The sequence below is a fragment of the Camponotus vicinus genome, unplaced genomic scaffold, assembly GCF_025532165.1.
Source record: "Camponotus vicinus isolate PSW18456_S1 unplaced genomic scaffold, iyCamVici1.0 SCAF_2, whole genome shotgun sequence".
NCBI classification, from domain to species: Eukaryota; Metazoa; Arthropoda; class Insecta; order Hymenoptera; family Formicidae; genus Camponotus; species Camponotus vicinus.
Window position 1 is genome coordinate 7935821 of NW_028141956.1, and position 23650 is coordinate 7959470.

Consider the following 23650-nt stretch of genomic DNA (forward strand, 5'->3'; position numbering starts at 1 on the left):
ATGCGCCGAAATGTCTCTGCGAGCAAAAATCGCGCGCGCTAAATGTTTTTAAATTTGAAATCATTTTTACAGACCGATAAATCGTGATTATACATCGGAATTCAGTAATTTAATATAATAAGCAGATTTACCCGGAATCGTCGAGTCATTTTCACTCGTACTTAGTTTATTCGTGCATGACTGAAAATTCTGATGACATTTGTGAGATTGATATTATATTCGTACGACGAAGTTTGACGAATAAACATTCTGATAGAGATTCTAAAAATTCTCTCTTCGATAAACTTGCCCAATAAACTTTGATCCTATGAATATGATATCAGCTTAAATATTTAATAGAGCGAATTAAAAGAATAATTAACAATTTGTGTAATATCGATGAATAAAAATGTATAAATTATTCATCAATCACGATACGTGAATAAAAATGCAGAAAAATACTTATCTATTTGCATACTGGAAATGCCAAGAGATTAATGAACTTTAGGATACACAAACAATATTATGGACATGGCATGTTAACTAACTCGCGCATTAAAAATTTCTGTCTGATTTTTGGCTACTAACAATTTTTTACAATTAAACTACGTGTGATTTAAAAATTAACACTTACAGTCAAACTTCTCTGTATTACCCCGGATTTCCTCAGACACGTTTTATTCCACTTCTTCTCTTGAATACTTCTCCCACTATTCATATTTACCATGTGATGACGTTAGAACGCGAAGAAAAGATGCCGCGAAACTAGTCGAACTACCATACTATCAATTCCCCATCCTTCTCTCGCGTAGTATCAATATGTATGCTACTATATTTACTATATGAATATATATGTACTATATTTACAGATCTATATTGTCAACCTGCAACGTTAAGTTTAAATAAGAATCTTTTACGCTCCATGAATTATAATAAAATGATTTTTGCATCAATGTCATATTTTGTTTTGTCATAAAAAAATTCTGTCATTATTACAATACTATATCAGTAATCATCGGGATTATAGTTAGGAGAAAAATTTACCTATAATATAGCTTACAATACATTATATGTATATATGTATATATATATATAGATATATATAGCGTGTTTTTATTTATTATATTTATATTACACAAAGATGTATACTTAATCGTATTATTGTATTGATCTCAAATACAATTCGCCGATTTCTCTACCATTCCATATTATTAAATAGAGTTTAATCAATCTTGATCTTCTTAATAATTATTAACATTAAACCAGGTCACAAAAAAATAGGTACACTTATCCGACTCGAAAGAAGAAAACTACGCGGGATAAACAAAAGCCACAGAGAGAAGAATAAAGAAAGAGAAATAAAGTGAAGAAAATCAAAGATGGAAACAAAAGCTCTGAGACAAAAATTAAACTTAAAATAAGACATACGAAGTGTAGGAATAAAAAGAGATGCATACTCTTTGTTCTCGCATTTAATTATACGAATACTATACGATGCATCTTTTGTTGCTGCCTATTTCGCACTATTTTTTTTCTCTTACACCCACATATCACGACGCGACAGTTTCTTTTTTTTATTTTACAGAGATTTATCTTTGTCTTTTTATACAAATTACTTAGGCATTGTGATATTTAGGTTTTTCTGCGCTTTCTTCTCATCTCGCGGCGCCTCGCGTTTACGCATCTTACCTTCGACGTGCAATTTACAAGCCAAAAAAAAGTATGATCCATTTATACAAATTGTCGAAATGATAAACGCGAAAAAATTATCTTTCATAGCGCAATTTCGGCGCGCACGATTCTGCGTACAGAGAGAAAAATATCATTCTTAAGGGATTCTCTACAATTTTGGTAATGCAATATCTGTGTCCTTAGACTTTATCTATCCACAAGATACGGATCTAAATGATAATATGTATACAATCCTACATTACTGACTTACTACAAAAATTCTACTGTACATGAGGATGCGTGAGCGCGCACGCGAACCGCTCTGTGTACGCAGAGTCGCTCGATGATGGAAAAATGATTGGAATATCTCATTTGTCGGACCGTTTCACTACGGAATTTGTCTTCTTTCTTTCTTTCTTTGTATCACAAGTAATAAGATTAATATATATATATATATATATTTTTTTTACAGTTATTTTTCTACGATAAAATTTTTGTTTCCCTTTTTCATACATAGTTGTAGAGTATAAGCGTTTCGTTTACACAATTTAATATCTCTCTTATTACACATCTAAGTAGTATTCTTTTTTTGGCTGTATCTGCATCCGTTTTATACAAAGACCGTTCTTAACATCGAGGAGCGTCGAAAGTGGTGTCCCAAAAAGTGTCGTGAAAAGAAAATTAGGCTTTGTGTACTTTTTCTCGAAGTGTGAACGTGTCATAGCTTTTATTATTATTTCTCAAAACAGAGTTTATATGCCTCTCTAAATAAAATGTTTTCAGAGATATTTTTTACATTTGTTGCTATGCACTATATATGTACAAAGAATCTTCTTATACGTTCAATAATTTTATCTCCATTTCCGAGAATATATAGTTACTATTTAAAAATGATTATATCTAATTTATATCATACTCTGTGCTGTAGGAGAAGATGTGACAACTATTTTCAATATATGTATATGTATATGTGTGTGTATATATATATATATATATATATATATATATATATATATATATATATATATATATACACATATATATATATATTTGATGTGTGTATTGTATGTGCCATGTGTATATATTTATATATATATGTATTTTGTATATACATATATATATACACATATGTAATCTTTATATGTATATATATATATATCTTTTTTTCTACGCAAATTAATATTATATACATGTTGTTTACATAGCTCTATAATATTATTTTTATACAATTTTCCTGATTTTTGCTATATAGTTCTTTTTAATACAGCAAAAGAATCACTTGTTAATATTCTTACATTTATCATAGCAAAAACTTGCCTCTCTCACGCTCTGATAAAGTACAATGAAAACGATGATGACGACAACAATGACAGCAAAGATGACCACAATATTAATATGAAAAAAATTAATAAATATATATATATATATATATATATATATATCAATTTTTAATATATAATATATATATAAATCAGCAATATAATTATTACAAATTTCGTAATAATGCATATAGCTGTTAATTTAATCATTAACAATAAATCATACATGTAGACATGTGGATTTGAATCACTGGTTTTACGATCATACAGAAACATTAGTAAAATGACAATGAATATGATAATGTATAAAACGTATCACTGAATGCAATGAGACGTATGTTCTTTGTTCTTTCTTATTATTAGAATTACAGAAATAATGAAATTTTACAAGTGTTCTCGTCCTATAATCGCTTTGCTTTATTCAAGCAATAAAAATACTTTTCTTTAAGAAATTGTCAATTTATAACATGCAAAAATTAAAATTTGCATGATAAAATACCTATACAAAAAAATATCAATAAAAATGTAACAAAAAATGATAGAACTTTACATAGACACTCACATATATAGATAATGATTTATGTGGAGACACACAAACAAAAGAAAATAAAACACATTAATTATCACAACAATTCTGTTATGAAATACATGCATGTATTCTGTATATGAGAATAATAAATACAAAGTTTTTTAAACCCTTATTAAAATTTTGAATCATAATATTTCAATAATATGTATAATTTCTTTATTTTTTATATATACAAAGTTCTTTTTTTACATCCACTGAGAGAACACTTGCCTTACATGTTCGATCTTCAAGAAAAAGAAAAGACAGAGAATATTCAATTTTCGCTTATATGTTACTTGGACTTACTCATCTTACTGCATTTTAAGCATGTCCAATTTTGACAGCTGTCATATTTTACAGATTCTGAATTCGATAACATTCAGTACAATATGCCCTATTTGTGTATTCCTGCGTACATGATGTTATTTAGAAAATTTTTAGTGTTTTTCCGTAAATATGAATAAAAAAGCAAACTTCGTCCTTTTTGATTATCATTATTTCTCGATAGCAATCCATCTATTCTACAGATTCAAAATAAAAAAAAATCTTGTTTTTTTTATATTAATTCGAAAAGGCCACTGTTCAAGGCCACAGGCCAAGAAAATCAATTAAATTCAATCATTGAGAAGAGTTTCTATTACTTCACTTTCGTTCGTCATTATTTTTTTTTCTTTTTTCTTTTAAAATCTTAGAGACATTTAATAGCGTTCTTATTTAAACATCTTGTACATTGGAAAGTATTTTTCTCGAGCATATTGATTCTACACTTGATGTCTGGAAATTAGTATAACTGTTTTCACATTTATACTTTCACGCTCCAGATACACACTTACACGTTGAATAACACAAAGCGTAATCTCAAAACATCTCACATTTATTTCATTAAATAAGATCAATTTATATCTATTAGAGAAGATAGGATATCGAATCAACCATCTGTTAGATTTTACCTATTTATAGTTACATCAATTATATCGGTCTTCCACGCCAATCTTACATTCCAATCAACAATGTAACTTTATTACATATCAAGTGATTGTATCGCGTATGAAGATGTTTTGCTCCTGCGCTTTGTTAACTAGAATATACCTTACTAACTAGTAAGGCTATCTTCAGTCATAAACGGATTTATATACTTAGTTTCTTACATTATTGCCCTTTATTCGGTGCATCTAATTAAAGCCGGTTTCAGTGATATAATGTGAATATGACCTAATTTTCACATTAGCCTATGTTCACAGACTCACCGGAACGTTTCACGTAACTCGATGAAGATTACACTTAGGTATGTACTGATTTGTGTCGAGATGCCAACCTTTCGTCAATGCACATGGATAATGCGTAACAGCCTTGCAACCTCGTTTCACGCAACCAATGTTCGCCCCCGTCAAGCCACAAGAGTCACATATCGACTTGGCGGCATCCCATACCGCTTCCTGCAATCCTGTCACTCTACCGCCTGGCAAAACACATTTTTCGTATTCATATTACTCTCTTATTCTCTTATTGTTTTACATATATTTCTATTATTTACGATATTGTCTTACCCGCCATGTATACTCCAGCTGCCCATATCGCACATTGTTCGTGAAGCCATACTTCCCATCGTTGCTCCTCTCCACCGGGATATAGAGTCATACCCGTGAAGATGGTGTTTGTATTACTTTCAATTGAGTTCCGTTTTTTCTTACCCATTTTTGCAGAGAACTGATCCGCCAAACCCGCGTACCTTAAACTCCTCTTATTCTTGCCGCCTTTCTTTTGTTCCGTCGTAATCTCTTGTTCATCAGCCGATAAAATACCATCCTCTAATCGTTCTTTGCCAATCAAATATGGTCCAAATAAATCGCCTAATACACCAGCTGGAACCTGTTGCGCGTATTTATCATATTATATTTGTATTGCTAATGTATTGCTAATTGTACGAGCTAACGCTTTTACGCATGTACAGAGTCGCATTTAGTGTTAAATGTTTCACTCTCAAATGCACTTAGTTTTATTGTATTGTCGTATAAAAATTACATTTCAGCTCGATACGATAAGAATCAGTTAAATATATATAGAGTTAAAAGTATAGTAATATGGATAAAAAATAAGTTATCATGAAAATATATAACTGTTTACTTGGCGAATTTTTTTTTAATCTAGTTTGTATAATATTGAAGATGTCAAAAAAATACATACTGTGTATGTTCCAGTTGCAATGTGCGGTCCGGCCAAATTCGGATGTGGCCTGGACGGATCTCCGGGTATAACAGAATGGGGACCTTGTTTACAAAATACACAGACCCAGGTCGAATCTGTGGTGTGTGCATCGTATCGCGATGATAAAGTTGAACTGAAGAGACCTGCTCTACTAACTTTACCTGCGGTCAAAAACGTGCGATAAAGTAAATCTTATTTGCTAAAGACGTAACAAAAACGTAAGAACAGTTTTCTATCGCGTGCACACTTCTATAATCTAAATCGTATATACCTCTATAATCTAAATCGTTCTGATGACTGAGTCTTTTACTTCGGCTCCCGTTTCCATTGCCGACGCTTTTTCGTTTCTCCTTAGTTTTCTCTTCCTCCTCTTCCCGCGGTGCATTGACCACTTGGATGCTCAACGGACTATCTCTAGGACCCTCTACATGGACTACCGGACCCCGCGATCTGATCGAACTCGCATTCGAACCAGAATCGTATGCCATCTCCCTGAGGCCGTCGACCTTTGTGTTTTTCTTTGCCTTCTTCGAAATCTGGTCCTGTTTCTTCGAACCTTTAGATATCCGCCTCTTCTTCGTCTCCTTCGGTAGAGAATCACTCGCTGTGCCGAAAATATTTTCCGACGACCTGGATATTTTTCTTTTGCCCTGCGTTTTGCTCTTTTTACCCTTTTTTCCTGATAACTTTGTGTCCACAGTTGAAGAAACATCAATGGGATTGTTCTGAGCGTTCTGAGAATCCGTCGTCATCGACAGAATACTATTTTCGAGACCTTCGATTTTCGCAGCATCGCTGTCGCCTTGTATTTCCGCACTTGCAAGTTCTGCTTTTGATTCTTCATTTTTGACATCTGAATCCGCTTCTACGATCCCGGCGAACATCTTCGCCAGTTCTGACTCGACCTCAACAAAAGCATTCGTCGTCGATGTCGTTGTGTTGTTCGCGGTTTTCGGACTCGTCACCTTGGACAATTCAGATGACGCATCGTCACTGGATTTTCTTCGTACCCTTTGATTCGCCGGATTTGTCAAGTTACTAATCGCAGTATCATCGCTACTTCTTCGCCTTCGAATCGGCTGATTCTCCTCTGATATTTCCTCCGCATTCTCGTCCACTATTGTCTTGTCCGATATTCTCTCCTCCGCTCCTCTAGCAATCTGCTCTTCGGTCTTAACGTCAGTCGTTGGCGCGGAGCTAGCCGCCTCTTCTGATACCGAATCGATAATTCTCGATTCCGTGGGTTCCGTGGGTTCGAGTTCCATATCTTCAACTTCCGTTTTCGAGTCCTTACTCAGTCTCACAGGCTTTTCAAGTTTTCTTTTCCTTCGCTGCTTGGTATTGTCGTTTGAGTCGTCATTGCTGAAAGCTGGCGATACGACCTCATCTTCGCGATTTGGCGATTTAGACTTTTGTCTCTCCGGCGACATGCTTTTAACACTGGACGTGTCTTTCTCCTCTATTGGCGTCACAATCACTGAGCCAATATTCTCGCTACTTCCAAGCTTCTTATTTCCATCTCCCAATTTCTCTAATAGAGAATCGACACCCTTCTTTCCTCTCTTCGGTAAATTCTTAGGCGATCTCACGCTCGTCTCGTCATGCTTCCTGTCTCTCTCGGAGGAGGATTCCCTTTTAGGGCTATCCGTAACATCCTTTTCTATTTTGGTGAGATTAACTATAACAGGTAAGACATTCCTTGGCACTTGCGCGATAACACTTAGAGTGTCCTTAGGTTTCACAGAAGTTTCGGATTCCTTCTTGTCCGCGATCACTCTCTCTATCGTCACACTAGGCGGCAAATTTATCACTTTCTGCGAAAAATTATCTACATTTATTTCCTTTTTATCGTGAAGATTCGCGACTCCCTTTATATTGCTCTCAAAGTTTTTCACCGTTATTTTAGGAGTGATGACCTCTTTCGTTGATAGTGAGACCGGTTCACTGACGGAATTCGGCGTCGGTACGGACGAGCTGATTCCGCTATCTGACGAAGTCTCCCCATTCAGCGGAATCGGCGGTGAGATTATATTGCCGTTTCGACTGCCCTTGTCCACGTTTCTTGCGGTCAAACTGATAGGAATATCCTGAGGTAATCGAGAATAATTCTCCGGAATGGACATCTCTGATGTGGACGAGAGATCTAGCGTACTCTGCGAACCGGGCGAGTTTCTGTATTGATTTTGATTTGGCCGATTATCCACTAACATTTGTAAGTTGAATAGAGGATTGCCCGGTGTGTTAGCCGGCGTAACACTTTTCGAGGGGACGGTGGGTGTATGCCACGTCGGCGGTGCTTGCGTATGAGCGAGTTGAGGAGTAAGTTGAGACGGTAGATGGGATGCTCGCGCCATAGATGGATGTGTGTAAAACCCAGCTGGACTCAATGCAGTACCAGATAATGCTGTTGGGTGCATATTGAGAGCTGAAAATCGTCATGATTAGTTAACATATTAAGAATGAATGTGACATTGTAAAATGTTACGATGTAACGGCGATGTCTAGTCGGAAACTTAAATTACCTTGTCCCTGCGCCATAGTGAGATGATTCCAGACAGTTTGCGGTGGAGGTGTGCCAACCGGTGGTCGGCTATGACCTGGATACTGTCCTGACATTTCGAAACACGCCCAATTGCTTAATTTTGGGATGCAAGCGGTCAGTTGCACCAGATCGGTATTTTCTGACTTGCGTGCCTCTTCCTTAGTATACTCTTTCTTGATATTGTTACATTTGGCATTCGACTGCAAATGTGTCCAAGACGATGTTTTACTGTCACTACTTAAGCGCGGTGGTAATACATGCGTGACGTACTTGTCCAAGATATGCGCTCTCTCTTGTTTCAAGTCGTTGTTTGTTACAGTTCTTCCGTTTGTTTCACTACTATTAGTATGCAACTTACTGATGGTTTTCAATGATTCTTTATCTCTATCTGAATTAGATGACAACTCATTTAAATCAAAAAATTTCAATAAACCATAATCTATATTCTTGTACTCTGCATTATAAGTCTGTATATTAGGGGAATGATCTATCTTTCTTAAAATGGCACCATCCAGAAGTGTCCCTTTATCACCAATTGATGAGTATGGATAACTACAAATTCGATCTTTTGCCTCACTATAAATATGGCTACGTTGTGTACTTTTTTTCGAATGTATTACTAAATCAAGTGGCTCATTATCGACTACAAAAATGGTGCTATCAGAGTTGCAAACTGCCTTTTCTTTATTGTGCTCAATATTGTCTGATGCGAGTTTCAATTCAGTTTCGAAATTTTGCGTATTAATTGAATGCTTTGACATACAATTAAAAAAATTAATATCTGTATCATGATAAATTTCTTTCCTCGATTCAGGCAAAATTTTGGTTTGATTTTTTGTGAATGAATGTATGGATTCCGTCGTTTTATTGATACTTAATAATTTAAGTTTTGTCTCTACACCAAAATCCTTCTGGCAGTTATCCAGCCTATCGTTTTGTTCTTTCTGCAGTTTTCTCGTTTGTCCGGATAGTGATTTATTAACCGTACTATCTAGTATATTAAAATTCACTATCCTATCATTGTGTCGTGCCGTTTGCGATAACTTTGTAGAATATATTGAACTTAGATTACTAGCTTCCGTGATATTTTTCTCTTTGTGATGTAAATCATATATGTCTTGCACAGTATTATGTGCTACCAATGCTTGCAGATCAATCCACTGCAAATTGTTTGATAGCGCCCATTGTGGCGCAACGTCAAATATGTGTATTCCTAAAAATAAAAAGTTTATTATAATTCATATCTATAAAAATTTGATTAGATTGTAAAGGAAAATGTGGCTTAAGTTATATAAAAAAAGAAAAAAAGCAACAGATTAGATGGATATTGTATTACAATTTATTTTACAATTATGTATGTTTGTATTTTAACATAAAATGCATATTTCATAATTATCATATTTTTAATTATTTTGATTTTAATAGAAAATATATGTAGGAAAATGGTAACATAATGATTATATTTTACCATTGTTGGGAACAATAGAAGAGTCATGACAACTCACACCATACTGAAGGTCTGGATTTTTATTATCTCGCTCATTAATATTTTGAGAGAAGAAGTAATATCGCTCTACATCCAGAAACTTAAATGTCTCTTCTTGTGATATACGTTTAGATACATGCAGAGATTCTGTAATCATAACAGAAACATTCTCTCACTCTGATTTGAATAAACATATTGCAGCTGCTTTAAATTAAGATGTATTCTTTTATATATTTATACAATATTATAGATATTTTAATTGATTTAAATAAGCTGCTTTGTTGCTAATAAATATAATCACATTATATATATACATATATAATAATTATATATATAATAAAATTATATATATAATACAAAAATTACATAATCTCAAAGAATAAGAATGTTTCTTCTATTCTTTACACATTCATAATAAAATACAATAACTGTAATTCAATTTGGAGCAAAGCAATGTTTTTTAACAGAACAAGTAAACTATTAAACTGATATTTATAGATAGCAGCTTATATTCTGGTAAAAAATATTGGCTCGTATGAATAAAATGCAGAAAATATTTGCGCTGATTTATCAGGATAAATATTTCAATTCATTACACTTTTCATATTTCTCATCATTTTAAAAAAACACGTTTAACGCTTCTTCTACTTTTACCAAGCATTTGTTCTTATTCATACGACCCATCGACATTAACTATCAAACGTCTATCATTTACTACATTCACTTTCGAGTTCGCCACAAAAGAGCAATATACTTCGCGATGTGTTGGCGTGTTTTTACCGCACAAGTATTCACACGGAAAACTTTTTTTCAGGATGTCGCAGGAACGTGCAAACCTGTCGCAAATTAATCGGCATTAGGGGATAACGATTGGAACCGCGATTGTCGCGATCGGGACATCAATGTTTGCGCATTCACGGAGAAAGAAAAGGAAGAAATCGCGAAAATTCGAGTGGAAGCTTCGCGGCGTCGACCGGCGATCGGTGGAGGTGAAAACGTGTCTAACGGTTCGCCGCGAAACTGCAAACGGACGATCCGATCCGACATCGTCCACGAGGCACTCTGTTCCGGTATCGCACGCCGCTTCGCTGATCGGCGTACCTTGCAAACTCGTGGCGTGCGTTCGCGAATTCCGGTGGTACATACGCACGTATGCGCGTTCAAAAAGCGAGAAAGAAAGACAGAGAGAAGGAGAGAGGCGAGAGACACGGAAAGAGGGAGCGGACAGCGCGCACGACACGCACGTATACACTCGAAAGACAAACAGCAACGACGGACACGTTTATTCCATGCGTACTGTACACTTTGTACACGTACACACACTGTACACACTTGCGCGGTTCCACGTACCACACATCGATAGCGTCGCCGCGCGAACGCTATTGCACGCGCGAGCTCGAATGGAATACGAAAGAGAGAGAGAGGAGTCTAATCCTGACCGAATGAGACGCAGAAAGGAGGCGCCCGTGTGTGCGACAGCGGATATTTTTTTTTTCGGAGTAGCCGCGTGTCACCGCCGGCCGATGCGTGCACGACGACGTACCGTGGTGCGCGCGCGCGCACGCGTGTGTCGCAACTTCACAAATATCGTCCAAGTAGCGGTTGCCGAGTATATCGTGGCGCCGTATTAAGGGACGACCCGGTGCGCCTGGCACTTTTCACGCCGCACGCCAGCACCAGCGACGCACGTATCACACGCACGTACGCATACACGCATCCACACGCCGCACGCACACACCCTCACACACACACGCACACACTCTCGAAGACGATGCGCGAGAATGAACGTAGGTACGCACGCACTACGCGCGGCGTCGCGTTGCCACCGGCGGGCAACACGCACGATACGCACGTTCTAACGTCGCACCGACACGACACCAACCATGGGCGCGATCCGGTGTCCGTGGATCCGATCGCGCCGACAATCGCGACACGCGGAGAAACGACGATCCGAGTCCCGTCTCTCTCTCCTTCGTGCAAATCGATGGCCACGCACTACGAGTCTCACTGCGTTTTCCCCGGTTGGGCACGCCGTCTCTTCCCCCGTACTACTACGACTACGACTACGACGACGACGACGACGATGACGATTACAGACGACTATTACCGAGATGCGTGTGATCGTCGCGATCTCGCCCGCGCAGCTCGTGAGCAAGACACCGTCGTCGCGACGCGCGTACTCCGTACGTCCTTTGACGTGCACCTACCGCAACGAGGCCCTTCCGCACGGGCGAATTTACGATTTTCGCCACGAAAATCGTCGGGGCATCAACCAAAGCAGTATTTCAACAATGGTGGCCGTCTACACAGCAAACCAGTACCGTACGCCGGCCCGACACCTGGCGGTGGCGGCGCGACTCACGTTTCCGTTTTCGGGAGAGCCGACGCGACACGACGCGAGGAAAACACAACGGGAGCGGCCGAGGGTTTCTCGATCGCTTTGGCCGGAATTTTGGTCCGATCTTATATTCAAGATTGTCTTAATTCTGGTCTTAGGTCGTCTTAAGATTCTGTTCAGCCAATGAAATAGCCGTATAACATTTTCAAACCTTACTTAAGATGATCTTGAATATAAGATCGGACTATGAATTCCGGCCTTTGTCCCCTCGCGTCTCGCGTTGGAAAATATTTTATCGTAACTCGGTTCCTTTTGGAAAAATTAACTACGAGTCTTTTTTAATAATGCCAGCAAATCGTTTTCCAATGAAAAAGATCTCATGTGCAAAGTGAAATATAATTCGACAAATTCATTCCCACGAGAGAGTGGATTTATTAATCTACCGATCATGGAATTTATCAGATCAAAATTAAAAATAAATTTTTAACAATTTCGAAATCTATATCTTTGTGGGACTTTATTTTTTAAATTAATGATAGTATATATTATAATTACGATTTTATTAAGGAAGTATAAAATAATCTGAAGAAAGAATTTCAAATAAAATTTAAAATATGAAAAAAAAGAGAACAAATGAAAGTATTATATAGAATTTTAGCTTTTCAAATTGACAACATATAATAATGATTTTAATCATTTCCTCGCGATTACATTTTCTACAATATTGATATTTAACCTTCACAAAATTACTTTCATGAATTTATACCATTCATACTATTTCTGTCGCAATGCGACGCGTATTGTTTACAATTTTGTAAACCTCTTGGATGAGATTTCAGAATTATTCTTCTCTCCCTAAAACAAGGGTGCACATAGTTTTCCCGAGTAACATCGATATTTTATTGTAGTCCCGAAATTCAGTTTTATTTTAATACTCGCTTTTGAAGAATAGTTCGTAACCGCGTTGCTGGTAGTAACCCATTTGTCGATACCTAACCGAGCGCAATAACCAAGGTCGCTCCCTCTGTTCTCAGGGTGCTATATTCGAAATTGTTATTCGGAAACGGGGATTCGCGCGAAAGGCGCAGGACGTAAATATGGGTGCACATGTATGTATATACACATATATGTGTGTGTGTATGTGATGTGACAGCTGCTCTTATTTCGCCTCTTTCTCGAACATTCCCGGGGCGCGAAACGCGCGGCGAAGCCCCGTCGATCTCCGATCTCTTGCCAATTGCTTCTTCGCAGGGAAACCTTTACGACCGCGATGTTACGTCACCTTCTCGCGTCGCGAACTTTGATGTAAATTTGTAGCGTAATTCCGCGACGCGCAAATTCCCTTTGTCATCAGCTGTTCGGCCGGGAATTTCGCGGGAACGCCTTAAGTGTGACGCGCGATCGAAAGCCTGACAGAAAGAAAGACGAAACAGTCTTTATTACCTTTATATCTGCCGTTGCGAGCCGATTCTTCATTCGCATTTTCGTCGAGCATCCTGGATGCTGTCGTCGTAATCGTCGCGGTCGTCGTCGCGCACCCGATGTAAACAAACCATCATCACGACGCAACCCGCCGCTGGCCAATAAAGTATGTGTGTCTGCGTGCGTGTTGGTGTGTGATACGATAGAGCCGAGATAGAGAGAGGTAGATGCGATCAACCATGTTTGGTCTATGCGGGCAAGTACGCATATGAGATATTTTTCGCAGTAAAAATAAAAATAATGACAGCAAAAAATAAAATAAAAATATCAATTTGTCATTTTTGACATGTCTTTGGACGCTAAAAATAAGCATTGAGTGCCGATGTGAAAAAATATTTTAAATACACGAACACTCGGCTATTGGTCCGCTGAAATAAATATGGCGAGGTAAAAACATCGAAACGCGACGCCAGGCGATACTCTAGTTACTTCTGGCGCGGCAGCGCCGGATCCAAGATGGCGGCCGTCCTTGTCGTCTGCTCGATTTGACATTTGTGCGCTATCGCGGGTCTCCCGTCGAGTGTGCCGCGTTCTCTCGATTTCTCACGCGCTTTTCCACGCCGTCTTTCGGCGTTTCCTCCCCTCCCTCCCCCGAAAAAGCGATTCCCGGCCATTTTTTCACCCCTCATTCGTACAAGGGCGTGAGCGTGGGATTCATCGATCGTTAAATTCGGCGGATTCATCTGCCGTCGTCTGCTGCGCAACGGCTGCGTGAGTCATGTCGACGCCGAAGTATGCGGGTCGTAATCGCGGTATCGTGACGTTTTGCGGCGAGAGATAAATGAGGGGAATGTACGCCCGCAGTTTGTGAGGACGCGCGATGTGCCTGACAGGTCGTCGCTACGGGAATGGAGGCTGAGGTCAGAGTGGACCGTAGACGCGCTCGATCGAATCACGGCGATTTTGTTGTGGATTTTCGGTCGTGAATGACGTGTCGACGCCGATCGTCGAATCTTATGTTTGTATGTATAGTATACGTACTACATACACATGTAGTAAAATAAACACACGCGAATCGAATAGCACCACTCGACGTTGTCAGACTATATGAAATGTATATACGAAAATGTATACTGAATGTGATCGGTCGATCGAAATGTTAAATGAGAAGCGATGTGATTATCCGATGTGACTCGTCTGATGGATTCGTCCTGTAAGGAAGTGCAACTGCGCTGGCAGTAGGATATGTGGATTCAATAGATACGTCGGCGTTATATTTTACAGTTGCACAATTGTTTTTTCGACTCTAGTCCAGATTTTAAGAGTATTATTCGTTTTAAGTACAATATTATTTATGATACATCATCGTGTGGAATCGATATCTATTCGCATTAAACGTTTGGATTGACATGTAACTCCACAATAGAATAGCTGACTGAGAATGGAATTGATACCAAAGCATTATGTGATGTGATGATACTTACTAAATATGTCATAATGCATTATATTGCAATTGATTCTGTGGATGAATTCAGATATAAACTTTGATATTTATTGAAGCACAAGCGATTGACATAAAGAACGACGATTTTAAATACCAACATTGACAATGTAAGAAATTTCAGACATTAGTTGTATATAACGGCAAACAAGAGAGATTGCATATTAACTTCCTTTACTTTATGTGAAAGTGTGTTTATTGATCATTTGAATATAGAAGAAAAAAATATTTCTCTTTCTTTGAAAATTTTCTATATTATTCATTGATATATTTTGATATATATTGTATGAGTAAAGAATTTTTATTAAGTATAGCATAACCATACAAATTGATCTTGTAATATTCAAAGAATCAAGGAGAATAATGTTATAAAAAGTATAATCACTGATCTTTTGTACTAAATGTATTAGCTGCGAGTATTATGGAGCAGTGTGATGGAAATGACATCTCTAGTGTTTCAAATATCGCCAAAGTAGATGTATCTCCAAAATCAAAACAGAAGAAAAAGTCTCTTTGTCGCATACTCATGAACAAGAAGACCAAGGTCGGCTGTCTGGAATCATCGTACAAAGACGGAGATTCGAACAAAAATTCTAAGATAGAAAACTCACAACATGGATCTCAAACTAGCACTAAGCTATCCCTGTGTTGCGCCATGACTGAACGTAGCAGAACGCCACCCCAAAGTCTAACTGTCAGTAGACTTTCTCCAACGACATTAAGTCGTACCTCGGTCAAATCCGAGGTAGCTTCCATCAATGGGGATCGTCAAACTGATGTCCTAGTTGAGAAAGAAGAAATGCATATTGCGAATGATCAAGCACAGATGGCTCAAGAAATTGTAGTCAAAAGAAATAAAGGAGCAGCGAGGAAGGAGCAGCGTTATAGTTCTTACATAGAAGGTAAGCTTGAATTACATTTCTTTTTCTCCCATTACAATAACCAAGTTTTTTATTAATGAGTTAGGTAGAAATTTGCATATTAAAAGTATTTTGTTACAATGAATAAGCATTTCTGATTTATTGATTGAATAATAAAATCATATTAATACATATCTAGTAGAATCTAATATTTTATTCTAAAATAAAATGTTATGGAAAAGGCTACTCAATACTAAAAGGCTCTAGCATTACCTCATCTCTAATTCCACTTAAACATTACTCCTTTTCTTTTTATGTACATGGTGTCATATGGTTTGATGCTCAGATGACCTTGCATATTCCCCCCTCTACTTTACATTCTAATGCCTGTGCAAAACAGACTATAACACTTCCAGTGTATGTATTGATGTAAAGCTATGATTATATTGTAGACGTGGATCTAGTAACAGACAGTTATCTTTAATATCTTATCTTTGACACACATTGTGTGCATGTTTCTCTCTCTTGGTTATTGAAAGTGTGAATAATCCATTAAAAATGTCAAATCCAAATAAAAAAAAAAGAAAGAGGTCTTTCCTTGACAAGTTGCGAAATGTGTTTAAAAAAAAAGACGAATTAGAAGGGCAGACAGAATTCTATAGACAGGTAGAAACAGTTAGTAACCAACAAACTGACAATTTGGAAAGTGTATCTTGTAATTTTGATCAAAAAATTGCACCAGAAACCACGAACAATGAAAATAGTGAAACTTATGTAACAGTGAAAAATGGTTCATCTGAAAAAGAAAAATATAAATACAAAAATTTGTCAGATATGCAAAAAGATTGTAAAAATGTAATTATTGGCAAAAATGAAAATTCTAGATGTAATATTATAGCTGATAATCAGAGTGCAGATTGTGAAAAGTATAATGTTACAGAAAATAAGCAGGATTCTAAATTAGGGTCAGATAGATATATAAATACAAAAATTGAATTTTTAAAACAAGAAAACGTAAACATAACTTCTCAGTTATATTTAGAAGATACTGATAAATTGTTCCATAATAATAAAACAAAGAGTCCTGATTCAAATAGCGCAATGTTACAACCTTTTTCTAATAATGCTAGTGTCTCGAGCGATAGGTGCAAATTTTTAGTAAAAGAAACAAAAGCAGTTTCTCAAGAGAGTAGTGAAGATAGTGACTTCTCTGCAGACTCAACGGAAGACTCATTTGAAGAATCTTCAGAAGATGAAAATGAACGTATAATTGAGTCTGAAAAAATTCAGAAATACTTTAAGGATGATTACTTTACAAAGGGAAAGTATATCACTTATTTCTTCTTGGAAATGGAACGGCAGTTCTACAATCCTTTGGAAGTTTACAGTATGGTTCAATATCATGATACTGCTAGCGAAAAGCCGGGGAAAGAAGGTATAATACGATACACGAAATTTATATGCTGCTTAAAATTTTAATTCTTATATTTTTGCTGTTTTACATTTTTTTTTCTCTTATGGGGTATAACTTTCCTCTTTTCAGCATTATAAAGTTGTTAAATTGACGGTATACATGTTTATGTGTATATATATATATATATATATATATATATATATATATATATATATATATTAGTTTTATTAGGAAATTATATACAATTATTTTATATCTAGATTAGATTAGAAGCATAAATGTTAAGTAACAGATATATGTCTAATGCTATAATGTTGCTATGATGTGCGCATCTGTAATTGTTTGTATTTTATGTATTTCTATTTTCTAATTAAATTATAAAATATTAGGATATATTTAATAGGATGATTTTATATGTTAGGTTTTACTAGAGAGAGTTAGAACAACATCAATATTACTTTGAAACTAGTATGATAAATTGCTTGATTCAAATAGCATGAACTATTCTAATTCGAAATATGTATAATTGTGTTAATTAAATAATTTTAACTGTATGTACTTGTTAGATTGCATAAGATTTTAAAATGTTCATAAGTCATCCTGAGCAATTGAATGTTAATAAATTTTTATGATGTAAATCTGTATCTTAGAGTGTTAAGATTGTAGTAGGCGGTAATTGAAGCAATTTAGTTTCATTAAGGCAGAATACTATAATACTATTATAAATCTAATGTCTAGGCACAAAATATATTTGTCCAATCAGCATATGTTCTTTGCTTCCAAAATTATGTATGATCTTTTCTTTCTTGGCGCAACTATGTGATGTATGATTTCCCATTTAATAGAATCTCATATATCATGTATTATTATAAACTGTTTCAGGTGAAAACTCTTCTTCCGGGTCACTTTCGCCGAGTATATCGGGACAATTACGTCGTAGATTGCTTCATAGAAGATCTGCAGATAACTTGATTGTAAACTCACCGACAAACTCTACGAGACATTCTAGTCCAGAATCTATTAAAAGTGCACCGATCCAACATAAGCCACGTTCAACGTCACACGATGCTCTATCCAAAAAGAAAGATCGTTATTTTTGCCAAACAACGTCTATGGATAGCTTAGCGAAGCAATCGTTACTTGCTGCACAAGTACTTAATTTGATTCCTACTCAGAAAGCACGAGAAAGGTATATATTCTTTTTCTTAGGAAATTTAGAGTTATTATATCTTATGTTATTTTTTTTTTCAATGATCAATCGGATTCAATTTCGCAGAAATTTTCTTCACGGAAGGATCGCCGCCAATTCTTTATTAGGATCAGTTGAACTCGAGAAAGTATTGCCGAATCGAGAATTGAAAATTTTTATCGGCACATGGAACATGAATGGTCAGACTCCGCCAAAGGAGTTGAACGATTTTATGTTGCCATCCGACATAGAGACTGTTCCCGATTTGCTAGCTATAGGAACGCAAGAGTCATGCTCCGAACGAAATGAATGGGAAGCAGCCCTGCAGGAAACACTTGGACCATCGCACGTATTGCTCACTAGTAGTAATCTCGGTACACTTCATCTCGCATTATTTCTGAGACGAGATTTGATCTGGTTCTGCTCTATTCCGGAGGAAGATAGCTTCTCGACAAGAACCGGAACGGCATTTAGAACGAAGGGCGCGGTGGCGATAGCTCTTATGATATTTGGCACTAGCTTTCTCTTCGTCACTGCTCACTTGACCGCACATCAAGATAAGGCGAAAGAACGAGTTAATGATATAAAGCGAATCGTTAGAAATCTTGACCTTCCCAAAGAACTACCTACCAGGCACAAAAGCAAAGGTATTTTAAAAGCGTTACAATATCGATAATTAGCAAATTCGATAAGGCTCTGAATATTATTAAATAAAACAATAAAAATAGACTGATAAGAGCCGAGCGCGAGATAAAATAGCGCAGAAATAAATTATCTTACTTAATATCGATAATTTTGCATTTTGTATATTGCATAATAATAAGTAAATGTGATATTTTTCAGATGTAACGCAAAATTTCGATTGTGTATTTTGGTGCGGTGACTTAAACTTCCGTCTAACTCAGTCGAGAGAGGAAGTGATCCAGTGGATCACAAATACGTGCTTTCCGCAAGAGTCGCCGATAAACTTGCGCAAGGATCAATTGAAAACTATCCTAAGCGAAGGCGCGGTATTACGTGGTTTCGAAGAAGCCCCAATCACCTTTCCTCCTACTTATAAATATGATCCGGGAACGCAGAATTTTGATTCTAGCAGCAAGCAACGCACTCCTGCGTATACCGATAGAATCCTTTTCAAAGGGAAAGGTCATACCAGGGGATACATCAGACGTGTTAGTCACGAGAGTTCCAGCTCGTATAAAGACGGAGCTATAGAATGTTTGGTATATGATTCCGTTCCTAGTATTTGCACCTCGGATCACAAACCGGTCTGGGGAGTTTTTAAGACTATGTTGAGACCTGGTATCGATACGTACGTATCTATCATCTATTGACATTTCAAAGAACGAAGGTCATATAGCTCTATCAAATAATTCTACACGTATATTACATATAACATATATATACCGGTAACAATCTCCATACATGTTGCCATCTATTTTTAGAATTCCGCTTGGTGCTGGTCTTTTCAATCGCGAGGTATATCTGGAAGGCATTAGGAGGCGCGCGGCGGCAATGGATGATTCTCTCGGAACTTCAAAGGTTTGTTCGATTCAATAAAAAAAATTGGAGACTATTGTAGAAGCATAAATATATGCTCTTGTAGATACATATATATATATATATATATATATATATACAGATAAAGATATTTGCCGAATTTGTAGTATCTCAAGCGAGAAAATGATCGCTTAAATGATCATTTTCATAATAGATGCCACGTTCCTTTCGTTCGATTTATGTATTCACTAAGTCTGTCCATTTTTTTATAACGTGATCAGAAACATTTTGCTAAGAGAGAGATTTATATAGTAGATTACTATTACCAGTAAACACTGTAAAAATCTAGTCAAGCAGTGAAATAAATCGTTTAGTAATTTAGACGATGATATGACAATTTTTTGTAAATGTATCGTCCGTACATTTCCGACATATATATACGTATTGTGCCACATGTATATTAGAGAATTTATATGAGGACTTATATAAAGTAAAATATCATTTGACTACATGTATGTGGCACTCTTTCAATTTTGCCAAGAAATTACAAAAATAATGAGACACTTATAAATCTTATGTTATGTCAATTTTACAATAACTATTGATATGTATATATTGCAATATTTATCAAAATAGTTGGTAAATATTTGATTATTATTTCAGAAATTTCAAAAAAGTTGTAAGAATTTACGCATAATATTTTAAAATACTGATTTTGTGAATATCAGAAAAAAATATTTATAAATAAATTATTACTAGAAATGGAAGTTAACATTTACAGGTCAGATTCTCTTTGTTGAAAAAATTTGCTTTCTTTTAATTTAAAACGAATGTTTTTGTTTAATTAGATGTAATATAAATCATAGATCACATAAATTATTGGGCCAGTACATCATAATAGTACATTATAATACAATTATATTAGTCTTTAACATTTAGAAATAATATCTTTAAGTTTATATTCTTATTTATTGGGACCACATCCACACATTGTATCAAATCTCTTTTTCTTAAGTATTGTGCATGTAGGATAATTACATTAGTAATTATATACATAGTTGTTAACAATTAAAGGAAAGTAGAAATTATCTGACTATTATCATTTTGAATCGATGAATTGATTAGTTTCAAATAGTGTACGACATTAATTTTAAAGAGCGACAAAATGCTTCTTGATAATAGAAATGTTCTACCACTTCTATCAACACTTTATTGCAGATATGATAATGATAATAACAATAAATTGTGGCTAATTATAAAACCCCAAACTTATATACAATATTGTTACATAATAACAAGTGTGCACGCACAAATAACGTGTCTATGTATCAGTATTAAATCTAACATTTCTGCTATAGCAAAAATGTGATAAAATAATTGAAGGATAGATGTGTACATGTGCAACATGTGATGCAATATAATATTGCAGTTATATAACTTTTTAATACTTAACTTTGACTATTATTAAATTTATATAGTTATTTTTTCATACAATTATGACTATTCAAATATTAAATTCATAAATACCAATGTATATTTTTCATTATTTTCATTGTTTGATTATAATTTATTATAATTATGTTATTTTTGATTATTTGATTATATATTATGTTATTATGTTATTTTTTATGCTATTTTTTTATTAAATTTATTTTATTATTATTTATGTGTTTTGTCCTTTATTACAATATATTTTCAAAAGTTTTATTTAATATATAAAAAATAGGTACTCTATATTTAGGGAATATTATGTATTTAGTAATTAAAGAAAGGATAATAATAGAAATTATATATATATACTGCTTGACAAAAAGCAATATACAAACTATTAACAAGAAGATAATGTAATTATATATATGTTAATGAACAATATAATATACATTATGTATAAAAATTAAATTCCATAACAATGTATGTGCTTAGAGAGAGTGGAGTTTAATACGCTTAAAAAGTTCCAAGAGTGCAGAATGTTTAATAGAGAAGAAAGAGAATGCTTATGCTTATTACAACATAATGTATTAAAAAAGAAAAAACAAATATATAATGTACGTGTTAGATATTAAGTGAATTGCAAGTAGTTTAAGAAAGATGTGATTCAATGGTTTATTGCTTAAATTATTAAATGCGTATGTATTCTATTATTTTATTGAGAGTAAAATATCAAAAGATATAAAATGATGAGGTGCTCATGCGTGCTCCAAAGAAATAATCAAAAAATTAATGTTAAAAAAAATTGTTGAAGAAAAATGTGTTTCTATATATCTTGATACATCTCGTGTCAGAGTGTATACTTTAATAACTTGTGATAATTCCTTCTTTATACTATGCAGACAGGCCGATCTAGGTGCCTAAAAATCTTTCGCATACTAATTCTGAAGCTTCAACAATGAAGTTAGATTAAGAATTGTGTGTGTGTGTTGAGGTCAAGATCTTTAAGTCTACCAAGCAGGTTGCCTTAACCCATGCCTTATCTAAATTGTTACATACATAGTTATGTACCCAATCTGTATGCTTGCAAATCTATTGAAATTATATTCAATTCAGATATCTTTGGTCTAATTAGAAATAAAATAAAAGATGTAAAATAAATAATCTATGTTGCAATTATATCTATAATTAACAATATGCAAATAGATATGTAATGTATAACCGTAAGTTATAAATATAATTTTATGTTAGAATCATACAACACATATATACCCACATGTTGATTGATTTATTTGTATTAATTATATATTTAAAAAAATAGAAAAAATAAAATAACATTGCAAAGCATAACATGAAAGCGCAATCTTGTTCAACATAGATTATTTATTGCCTATAAATAAATTGTTTTCAAAATATACAATTTTGACTTGGCAGAGTTTTCGATTATTAAGATACTCTATATGCATATATGTTATAAATTATATCTAATTATCAATGAATGCTTATTATGTAGACATGATTTGATATGAGAGATTATTCGAGACATTTATGTAATTCTTGTAACGTATGGTTATCTTAATAATGCTACCTGCTCCTTTTATAAATGTCTTGAAACTCTTACTGTACTCTGTGATACATTTTCAACGTACATATATGCAAATCTGTCAATGGAATAAAGCGTTCATCTAATTATTTCGATCGTAAATCAGGACTCGCTGCAAATTCTAAAAAATCGAAAGCATAAAGCACACAATTTTATTTTGTTTACATACGCACCGTGTGACATTGATTCAGGTAGAATGTTTTCGTAATAAGAACGAAAAAAAATTCTATTTACATGTACTCGATTATATCCTTATATGTTGAAATAAACGGTTAAACGTGTCGTCGCCGAGATATTTATATCTCCCGATCGGGTTATTTTTGGCGAATCGAACAATACAGTTCCGTACATTTTCAATTTTCCCGCCATCTCGATCTCGACAAACAGTATCTATCGTATTCATTTTAATTACGACGCCACTGTTAAAATCATCAAAAATAATATTAGTAACATAAAAATATCAACGTTAATCGGGATTTTAATCACGTAGAAACTTTCGCGTAGAGAATTCATTTACAAACTGTTATCTTTCCTTTTATCGAGGTGAAATTTTCTCGACGATCCGTTCTGTAGCATCGAGTAGACCATCTACGTGAATCCAACTTATCCGCGGAGATTGCATACC

The 23650-nt window shown here is 35.1% G+C and overlaps 2 protein-coding genes across 10 annotated transcripts; one reads left to right on the top strand and one right to left on the bottom strand.

Annotated features, from left to right (window-relative positions):
- Positions 1–1072: 1072 nt before the first annotated feature.
- Positions 1073–13699, bottom strand: LOC145966655 (uncharacterized). 4 transcript variants are annotated; one of them, XM_083090909.1, is made up of 7 exons: positions 13552–13699; positions 9753–9917; positions 8265–9497; positions 6014–8167; positions 5722–5903; positions 5085–5406; positions 1073–4996 (listed from the first exon to the last, which is right to left on the bottom strand). In XM_083090909.1, the coding sequence occupies exons 1-7, from the start codon at positions 13601–13603 to the stop codon at positions 4794–4796; spliced, it is 4311 nt and encodes a 1436-aa protein (XP_082947035.1). In that variant the 5' UTR covers positions 13604–13699; the 3' UTR covers positions 1073–4793. The 4 variants fall into 4 exon arrangements, with proteins under 4 accessions (XP_082947035.1, XP_082947038.1, XP_082947036.1 ...); XM_083090912.1 differs by lacking the exon at positions 13552–13699 and adding an exon at positions 11121–11302; XM_083090910.1 differs by lacking the exon at positions 13552–13699 and adding an exon at positions 10872–11099.
- Inpp5e (Inositol-3-phosphate synthase) lies at positions 13286–23307 on the top strand. Of its 6 annotated transcripts, XM_083090923.1 has the most exons (8): positions 13287–14854; positions 14957–15141; positions 15442–15933; positions 17108–17326; positions 18188–18494; positions 18582–19141; positions 19338–19806; positions 19940–23307. In XM_083090923.1, exons 3-8 carry the CDS (start codon positions 15453–15455, stop codon positions 20052–20054), a joined length of 2151 nt encoding a protein of 716 aa, XP_082947049.1. In that variant the 5' UTR covers positions 13287–14854; positions 14957–15141; positions 15442–15452; the 3' UTR covers positions 20055–23307. The 6 variants fall into 6 exon arrangements, with proteins under 6 accessions (XP_082947048.1, XP_082947049.1, XP_082947047.1 ...); XM_083090921.1 differs by having other exon boundaries at positions 13287–15141; XM_083090922.1 differs by having other exon boundaries at positions 13286–15933.
- Positions 23308–23650: the final 343 nt, after the last annotated feature.